The 10648-nt window shown below is 39.2% G+C and overlaps 1 protein-coding gene across 1 annotated transcript in view; it reads left to right on the top strand.

Moving 5' to 3' along the window:
- The first annotated feature begins 9541 nt into the window (after nucleotides 1-9541).
- LOC103749095 (acyl-coenzyme A amino acid N-acyltransferase 2-like) overlaps nucleotides 9542-10648 on the top strand; it is a 20248-nt gene continuing 19141 nt past the window's right edge. The window contains exon 1 of the mRNA XM_008851907.2: nucleotides 9542-10027. Coding sequence (XP_008850129.1) covers nucleotides 9565-10027 — 463 coding nt within the window. The 5' untranslated portion in view covers nucleotides 9542-9564. The remainder of the gene's footprint in view (nucleotides 10028-10648) is intronic.

Below are 10648 nucleotides of genomic sequence, written 5' to 3'. Positions count from 1 at the left end.
ACTGTGCTTCCTCCTGACAACTAACAGTGGTCCAAGATTATAGACTGGATACACTTAACCTTGGGATCTTTATCTTTACCATAAGATCTGCCACCTGCTCCCTGCCCAACCTTCACATTCAGGCCCCAAAAGGCTGTTTCCACACAGCCTACGGCTCTTCCCTGAGCGCTGTGAGGCTAATCCGGTACAAGGCGATAGAACTGCATCCGTCCCAACTTATTTAGATCCATTTTTTGTTAGCACCATGAAATATTCAGTCCTGCATTTGGGGCAAATAATGAACATTTTGGAATGATTTCATTGGATGTTGAAGAGTTCCATCTTCAGAGGTATTCTATAAAAGTTCAATTTAGCACCAGTCTTTTAAAATTCATATCTCTGAAAATTTTCTATTTTTTCCTATATACATTCTTTAATATAATTTATTAAACATTTATTAACCACTCTGTGGCAGGCACTGTGCCAGGAATGGAGGAATACCGGGTTGAATGAGACATAATTTCTGCTCTTGAGGACCTTATATTATCTGTTGTAGTATTGTCCAGTAGAATATCCCTTGGTGTTGAAAATATCTTATATGTGCATTTTCCAATATGGTAAAGTTTAACTATATTTGCTATTGAGCAACTGAAGTGTGGTTATGTAAGTCAGGTAATAAAAGTTGAAATTTCATTCATTTTCAATTAATTTAATTAATATTGTAATTAGAGCATAAAAGAAAAACTGATAAAGATGTAGGTTTTTACAATATTATATGCTGATTGTAATGAAATTGTTGGTTAGACTATTAAAAAGACTGGGGCTAGCAGTGAATTAGACAGGATTCCACTGAGAGTCAGACTATAAAAATGGAACACAAGGAAATAGAGAAAAGTCATAGATTCATCATGGTGAAAAGTGTCAAGATCCTGAAGCTTTTGGATGGTGGAAGTAATGTCAATTTCCATGTACCTCTAGCAACATTAATTGGTGGGTCTGGACTATCCACCCCCAAAGCTTAGTGTTTATAATTTCCTTTCTTGTCCTTTCTGTACCCAGAGGAGGTCAGTCAGTTTCCATTGCCTCAAAGAGGGCATATCAGAAATAGGGAAACAAAGTGTTTAAGTTACAGAAAACCTAACGGCTATGTGCACTGTAGAGGTCACAAAGGGGTGTATATTGTTTGTTGAGACTTTGTTTTGTTGTCATTTGATGCAGGTTCTAATTGCCTAAGTTGGCCTCAAACTCCTGAGCTAAATGATGCTTCTCTCCAGGCTTCAGAGTACCTGGAACTTCAGGAGTGTGGCAGCATGCCGGGCATTGATGATTTTAATGAAGTGTGCCTTTAGACAGGACAGGTAGTTTTTAGTCCACTACAGTTACTGTATTCCCTTTATTGCTGGGCTTTATAGAGTTATATCACCTGCGTGAACTCCTATTAGGTATCTGAACTCAGTGTACTTCTAAACAGGGTTTAGAAGAATGCATAATATTGTAAGCGCAAAGCTTCCCAGACCAAGTCTCTCAGCACTGTAGAAGTCATAGGGAAATTACTTGGGGTCCAAGGAAAAATGAAGTACTTTAAATTCTGTAGTTATAACTCTGCTCTCCAGAGGAATACGAGCTCAAAAGGAAAATTGTTTTTAATCTAGAAAAATAGAGAAAGGCATTATATTTTGTGCATGTATAGGTTTGTGTCTATAATTTAATTCTACAGTTCCATTATCTACCCTTTGAAGCTGCACTAGGGAGTATATTTAACTAAACAAATCATAATAAGGGAAAGAAAAGAATACATCAAAGATCAGAAAGCACAGAGAAAGGAGAAAGAGAGGAGTGAGGCATCAACTTTCATATTTCTATTTGCTTAAATTTTTTTAAATTACATTTATTTATTTGTGTGTGGGGCATGTGTGCCATAGCCCAGTGTCTGCAGGTCAGAAGGCAACTGTCTAGAATTGGTTCTCTTTTCCTACTGTGTAGGTCCTGGAGACAGTCCTCAGGTCACCCAGCTTGGAGGCAGGTATCTTTACCCACTTAGCCATCTCACCAGCCTCATATTTCTATTGTTGTTTGGAAAACATAAGGTTTATATGTAGGATCAAAGGGCATTAGATAAGATCTACTTCACCACTGGATAAGCCATTGAACTTGATGAGCTCACTTTCCTCACTTATAAAGATCACAATTTCTTATTTCCCACAGGGAAATGGCCTTGAAATCTGAAAAGACTTTATTATGGGGATTAATATGAAACATCTAGCTTCTGAGAAATTGTCAGTCATTAGCTGGAGAGAGGAGGAGTGAGCAGAGTGTAGATTCCAATAGCTGTTTCAAATAACCAGACCTTTTACTTGTCAAATGATCGTGATATACGTTCGTCCTTTCCATTTTCCTGAATGCTATAGTTTTAATGCCATCTGTTAGACTGTTCACAATAGAATGGGGAAGTTTGCATGACAGCTACTGCTGCAGTTCCCATCAATAAATGGCTTCATTTTAAGGGCATAATTTTTGGTGTGTGACCTCTTGAGAAATGACTAGGACTGTGGTAATTCTTCATCACTAATGTTACAAGGGTTTTCTTAATTCTACAATCCCCTTCCACTCTCAGTTCATCCTCAGAACTCATCCTATTGGTCCAATGCCTGCAAGATGTAACACAGAATAGCATAAAATACAGAGAGAAATCCCCCACCAAGGCAACAGTTTTTTATTACAATGTTCTTTTTAACATGGCTCAAATTTTTCAGTGCTTATGATGTGAGCGAAATGCAGTGGTACAGCTGAGTGGCAGTGCATAAAAATTCATTTTTAAGCATGCAAATTACCCTCTAATTTTCAATTACACCAGTAATATTGACTTAGTCTCTTAACTCATTCCATGGAGCTAAGAGGAAGGAAATAGAGAAGGAAAGGCGAAAAGATATCTGCCTACTCTTCCGTTCTTCATGTGTGTAGTGTTCGCTAACCACAAAGCTCCTCTTCTATCTTACATGCAAAAGTTGGACTGAATGTTGCACTTTTGCATACTGCTGTATGGGGATGAAAAGCATGCACAGAAAGCAATAATTAGTTTAGACACTCCATCACAGTGAATGCTAGCGTCATATGACAGTTGGATCCAAAAACTGTTTTCCCCCTCCTTAAAAGCTCTTATGGACATCCTAGTGATATTGTAAGACCTTAGAGTTCTTCAGACCTTTAGTTGAGAATTTGCAATGCCTGGGTAAAAGTCTTGGAGAGAGAGAGAGAGAGAGAGAGAGAGAGAGAGAGAGAGAGAGAGAGACTGTGTGTTTGAATCCCTAAGGAATATATTACATAAGAAGCAGTTAATAAATGGGCCTGATTAAGTCTGAGATCTGCTAAACTGAAAAGCAATTTGTAGAAAGGCAGTCCATGGAGCTTTGCCTTGAATTCCTACAAATCTTTAGGAAGGCACACTCTGCCTCACCCCCTTGTGAAAGAAGATGCCTTTGTTTAGCCCATATTCCAGGTGTGATGACTATAGGGTTACTGGTCATATGATCCTTCCTAGTCTTTGTTGGTTTGGAAACCTGAGACACCATTCACCTGTACAAATAACTGAATAAGCAACTGACCTTTCTTTGTGTTTGTTTTATGGATTTGCTTACATAAGAACCACATAGTCCTCTTAGGAAAACTACATATAGTTTCACTATAATCTAATTTCCTGCACTTAACCTTGGTGTAAATTTTTAAAAAATGAGACTTAAGATAACAATGATCAGTATATGTAATTTCTGGCAAATCAGAATCAAGAAATTAATGTATTTAATAGTGACTCCAGAAAAATTTAAAGATTAATGTATCAACACTCAGTAGTCAGCTGAGTACTAAGACCCCTACAACAAAGTTCTAGCTGCCAGATAGATGAGATGGCCTTCTGAGACCTATCATCCTTCATGTCGTTCTCCTTGTGTCTACCTCTATAATCTTCTAAACAAGCAATCATTCCTTTAGGGCTTTATCAGGATAAGAATGATCACATTTCAACAAAAGGCTAAATTAGGGGTATTGAATTAAAACTCAAATCCAACATCAAATTTAATGCCATAGCTACAGATTTTCCTAGAGAAAGAGCTTGGGGGTAGTGGCTCAGTTGATAAAACACTTGCTCCAGAGTGCATGGAAAAATGTCAGACAAGGTGGAATGTGTTTGCAATCCCAGCGCTGGGAAGGTAGAGAGACAAGTGCATCCCTGTGGCTTGGTGGCCAGGCAATCCAGCCTAATTGATGAACTTCAGTTAATGAGAGACACAGGCCTGGTAATAAAGAAGGTGGATGGTATTCATGAGGATGACACCCAAGCTTGTCTTCTGGCATACACATGTGTATTCTCACATACAAACATGTATGCACATGCATGCATAGAGGCACATACATATACAAAACAATGAAGAGGGAAAAGAAAGATGGAAATTTGCTGCCAGTTTCTAAAACATTTTAAAAGATAGATATTGTTGTGGATAGTAGATCAATACCATTGTTAGCCCTTTGGTTGGAAGACAGTATAAAGAAGGCTTAAGGAACTCAGTATATGAAAGTTTCCTAAAAGCCTGTTTGAGAATGTAAGAAAATATAAAATGCTCTTCATAAGGCAAGTTCAGGTACTTTTAATGATGTATTGAACCAAACAAATCCACATTGTAAGCAAAATAAAGATAGAAAAGAAGAGACATCAGGTAGTGTCCTGAGCATAGACCCTAAGGCTATAACATAAAGGAAAACTTTTGGTAAATTGGTTCAATTCTTCATTAATGAATGCAGGCAGAAAAATTGAAATGTGGACCTGCCAGCAGATCTACTGCTCAGTAGATGCCACTAGATATTTTCAAAGTATCTTCAAAAACAAAGAAATTAGTAATCAATGCATTTACAGCTCTGTAGGTAAAATAACTGGCTCTAAAAAATTAAAGTAAAATATAAGATCAACAAGCAGCCAAAATGTCTTCTGTTAATTGAGAATTAGAAAGATGTGAATTAGGAAGGATGCACAGGGATCCTGAAATTGGATGAACCATGGCAAGAGCCAATGTTCTCTACTCAGCAGGAATGGAAGGACCCAAAGACTTCCCAGTGATGCTGCTTTGCAGGGGGAAATTGTCACCCAATTCCTTGTTCTTCTTCTCTTTTTTTACGAGGTCTCCCTGTAGCCCCAGCTGGCCTGGAACTTGCTATGTAGACCAGGTTGACCCCGAACTCATAGAGATCTGCCTGCCTCTGCCTCCCGAGAGTGCTGGGATTAAGGTGTATACCACCACACCTGGCCCTTGTTCTTTTAATTCTCAATTAAGAATTCAAGTTGGAGAATTAGAGGTGTTTGACTACCATGTGTCTGACCTCCATGTAGGCTCTAAACCTGCCTGGCTTCATGACTTTTTTTCCTTCTCCCCTCCATTCTCCTCCTCAAGGCAGCTGCCTAGATTCACATCTTGTCTACCCTGAGGATTTTTCTTCAAATTCTAATAAAAATGTCCTAATGCTTCAAAAAAGTTAACTTTAAAATATCAGGACTAGGGGCTGGAGAGTTGGCTCAGTGGCTAAGAGCACTGACTGCTCTTGTAGAGGACCTGGGTTCGATTCCCAGCATCCACATAGTGGTTGCTCTTGTAGAGGACCTGGATTTGGTTCCCAGTACCCACATGGTGGCTAACAACTGTTGTTAACTCCAGTTCCAGGGGATCCGACACCCTCTTCTGACCTCCACTGACATTGCATGACATGGGTGCACTTACATACATGCAAGCAGTACAGTCACACACAAAATAAAAATAATAATAATAAATAAATAAAATAAAATATCAGGAGTAGAGGGATATCTCAGCAGTTGAGAGCACTAGATGCTTATAGAGAACCCAGGTTCGGTTCCCAGCACCCACACGATAGCTAACAATGGCTGTTAACTCTAGTTCCAGGGAATCTGATGCCTTCTTCTGGCTTCTGAGTGTATTGCACACTTGGGTGCACTTACATATATACAGGCAAAATACTCATACAGATAAAATAAAATAAATCAAGCTAGGTATGATGGCACAAGACTTTAATCCCTGCACTTGGGAGGCAGAGGCAGGTGAATCTCTGAAATTAAGTTCAGCCTGGTCTGCATGGAGAGTTTAAGGCCAGCTAGGACTACAGTAAACCTTGTTTTAGAAAACAGCACTCAAACAAACAAAATAAATAAATAAAATCTTAAAAAAAATAAAAGTAGGGCAGGGCGTGGTGGTGTACGCCTTTAATCCCAGAGGTAGGTGGATCTCTGTGAGTTCAAGGCCAGCCTGGTCTACATAGGGAATTCCAAGAGAGCTGGGGCTACAGGGTGACTCTGTCTCCAAAAATAAATAAACAAATAAATAAATAAATAAATAAATAAATAAATAAATAAATAAATAAAAGTCAACCTTGCTAAGATAATCTCAGTTTCTGGGACTATTTTTCTTGACAACACCTGTGAAATCTTGAGTCCTGGTAACAAAATGTATTAGCCATTTTTCTCATTCGAGACAAGAAGCAACTTAAGGGAAGAAGGATTTATTTTGGCTCATGGTTTTAGGGAATACGGTCCCTCGTGGTGGGAAAGGTGTGGGTGCAGGTAACTCTTCTCTTCTTCCAACCTTTTCTCCTTCCTTGTTCCTCATTCCACAATGTTTTTAACCTTTTGACAGATAACAGGTTAAAAAGTATAATAAGAGTAAAATAGGATCTGGGAAAATAGGAGTTAGAAACATAGACATTGGTCAAAGAAAATTTCAAATATGAAAAGGAGAACATTTTGTGAACTGCAAGTTTGCTACTAAACTACTGATAGTCAAAGGAGAAAGGCTGTCTTTCCAGTTATACTGCCCTTGTCGTTCTAACAGAGAAAGTTACCAGCTCTGTAAGGAGAGGACAAGGGAGGCCTGTCCAAGAAGGAAAGCTCGCATATGAGGCTTTGATGTATACGTGTGTCATTATTCAACAACATTTTCACAGAAAAGAGTAGTAACAAGCATCTCCTCTTCAAAGGTCTTTCATTTTATTTTATGGAAAATGCAAAATGAAGGCTTTGGGACTTGTATTTATGAGTCAAGAAAGTTCTTTCAGTGCAGAAGAAAAGGAAAGGAAAGAAAAGGAAAGGGCCTCGATATCTGTGTTAGTTACTTTTCTGTTGCTGTGATAAACCACCATGACCAAGGCAGTTATTTGTCTTATGGTTCTGGAGAGATAAGAGAGAGATAAGAGAGAGATAAGAGAGATAAGAGTCCATCATGGGCGGGGAGGCTTGTCGGAGGGCAGCTAAAACAGAAAACTGAGCTCTCATATCTTCAAGAAGGCTCAGGAAGAAGAGAGACAGACTGAACATGGGTCATGACTATGAACTCTCAAAGCTGGTCCCCAGTGACGTTTCCTCCGGCAAGGCCACACGTCCTAAAGTTTCCATGATCCAAATAACACCACCAACTGACCAAGTGTTCAAATATTTGAAGCCTATGAGGAACATTCTTGTTCAAACCACTGCAATGCCTAACTCTCCACTGAAGTAAACATGTCATTGGAAGTAGGAAATACTCAAGGACAAATTTTCTTTGTACTTAAGAAATTGATTTTCTGAAACAGGTGTACCTATTTCATCTACATGAGAGGCTGAGGCAAGAGAACTATTTCAGCTCATGAGACTGAGGCTAGGCTGGGCATAGAGCAAGACCTATTTCTTTAAAGAAAAATAAAAGTATGTGTGTGTGTCTCTCATTGCATCTGTTTGTGTGTATAACCCATTTTCAGGCACTTCTGTTCCATTCCTAGATTAAAAATAAACTCAGTGCTTATGAGGTACTGGTGTTTCAAGGCTAGCCCCAGCTATATAAAGAGTTCGAGGCCCAACTCGGCTCCATGAGAAACTATCTCAAAACCAAACCAAACCAAATCAAAACAAAACCCCCAAACCCAACACTGGTCTTTTAGTAAATGATAAAGTCCATTTGTGACTAATTATGAGTTTAAAGATGAACCAATGGCAGGGGTTTTAGATTGATCTCGAAGCCACAAGTCAAACTGATAAGCGTGGATACAATTAGTTATTCTGTCTTGGCCTAAAGCCAATAAAACTAAAGGTAAATTGATGGGAATAAACGTTGTTCTTCCTTCCAGGACACAAAAGTAAACGGCACACCGAAAACAGTAAGTAAAATTAGTATTCCTTCCTATCTAAGACATATCCCGAGTTTTATGCCACACAGAGCAACTCTCGGCACAATGTTAAACAGTATTATGTGTATATACATACTCATATGTGCATACATGTGACTATATTACATATGTGTGTGTGCATGTGTTTTCTTTTGAGACAGAATTTCACTATATGGCCACTCAGCCTAGCTTGGAACTTGCTATGTAGCCCAGGTTGACCTCAAACTTGTGTTCATCCTCCTGCCTCTCAAATAGTGGGATTGAAAGCATGCATCACTATATTTGGCTATAAATCAAATTATATTAAGATTGACTATTTCTTCCTTAGTTGGCCCCAAAGTGTAGAAGACCATTTTCAAGCCCAAGGCCCAAGGTCATTCTGGGAGAAAGACAAATTTTCACTACTTCACTAAATACAAGGACCAAAGGCTTTGAGCAACCACTTTTCCCTCTGTGTTGACCTTGTCTATCCAAGGTGTATAGTTTGCTTTTACTCTATTAAAAGTGTAACTTTCCAGGCCAGAAAAATGATTCAACAGGTCCAAGTACCTGCTGCCAAGCCTGACAATCTGAGTTTGATCCTGGGGACCCACATGATAGGAGAGAACCAACTGCTTCAGGTCATCCTCAGACCTCTACATGCTTTCCATGGCATGCACCTGCATGCATGTATATGTGAACACATACAGACACAGACACACACACACATAGACACACACACACATACATGCACACACATAGGCACACACACACAGAGAATAAATAAATGTAATGAAAAAGGGTGTCTTTCTACGTCCCCTCCTCTGTCTCTTTTCAGGGCACTCTTTCTCTTTCTCTGAGTCCAGTAAATTTTCCTGAAGTTTCCTTCTGTGCCCATTTTTAACAATGAAACCAAGTATCTGCAAAGGGGACTCTAGTTACACCACCACCATAACAGATTGCTTGTTTTGTGACTACTCCAGACAGGAATGGGGCTATTTTTCATGTGTTATCCCAAGTCCTTACAAACATTTGTGAAATTGGTCATATGGGAGGATATAATTTCAATAGGACTAATGCTCAATTTATTTAAAACCACAAAACTACAGTGTTATAATAGCTAAGATAGGAAACCATGGGTCTGATCTGGCTTGAATTACTAATTCTCTCAACTGAAATTTGAGCATGCCATTTAACTCAGTTCCTCATAAAACCAGACTCAGAGTGTTTTATACATATCTCACTTTCTTTCTCTTTCTCCCCAGAGTTCTGCATATCTTCTATCGAAGTCCTTGTAAGTTTAATTTGACCAGATCCAACATCAGCCTTGGCTGTCTTTCCTTGGACTTTAAGTCTCCAACCCATAGTTCTCCCCTCTCACTTCAAGGAAGTGCCATTTGACCTATTCACCAGTTGCCAATGTTCCAGCTGATAGTCACCCCCTCAACTGCCCTTGCAGATGAGCCCGTGACCATCCGAGTGACAGGCCTGCCACCATCTCAGATAGTGACCCTCAAGGCAACACTGAAGGATGAGAAGGAGAATTTGTTCCAATCCAGAGCTTTTTACAAAGCCAGCGAAGCTGGTGAGGTGGACCTGGAGTGGGCATCAGCTTTGGGAGGCGATTATATAGGGGTCCATCCAATGGGTCTCTTTTGGTCTCTGAAGCCTAAGACAGCATTCCGGAGGCTAATCAAGAAAGATGTGATGAACAGCCCCTTTTACATCACTTTGGATTTGTATGACTCTGTTTCCTTAAATGATTCAGCCACAATTCAACCCAAGGCCAGCCAGATGGTGCAGCGCTGGTTCTCTGGTCCTGGAGTGCAGAGGAAACAGATCCGAGAAGGTCGGGTGCGTGGAGTCCTTTTTCTCCCTCCAGGTGAGAATAATCCCTGTTGATACAAAACAGGACTTCTTACATTTTTTCCACTCATGACCCCTTTTTACTGTAGGAATTTTCATGTGATTCCCAGGTATGTGTGTATGTAACATAGATATGGAAAGCAAACATTTACTGATAATAAATCACTGGAATTTTATTTTAAAATAATTCTTTAGTATACATATAATTTATCATTTGTTAAAGAAGAAAGCAAATTTGCATACTAATGAGATGGATGTGCTTGTCTGTGGTTTCAAAAAGAATTAAATTTTGGCTGAATATTTGACATTGTAGGGTGTAGACAAGGGGAACAGTCATTTACTTTTTGTGGAATTGCAAACTGGAAGCAACCCCTGTGGGTAGAAGTATGGGGAACTATTTAATAACTAAAAATAAATCTATTATATGGATCTGGTTATGAGACTACTTTGCATATATCCAAAAGTTTCAACACCCTGCTGCAGAGATACCTGCTTGGCCATGTCTGTGGCTGCTCTTTTCATAGCAGCTAAGAAACAGAAACAATTTAAGTGTCCCTCAACTGATGAATGGATAAGGAAAATGTGGTTCATTTACACAGTGGAATACTACTCAGCAGTAAATAAAAAAAAATGTAGG

The sequence above is a fragment of the Nannospalax galili genome, unplaced genomic scaffold (genome assembly GCF_000622305.1).
Source record: "Nannospalax galili isolate Female #2095 unplaced genomic scaffold, S.galili_v1.0 scaffold125, whole genome shotgun sequence".
NCBI lineage: Eukaryota > Metazoa > Chordata > Mammalia > Rodentia > Spalacidae > Nannospalax > Nannospalax galili.
This window is presented reverse-complemented; position numbering and strand designations above follow the sequence as displayed.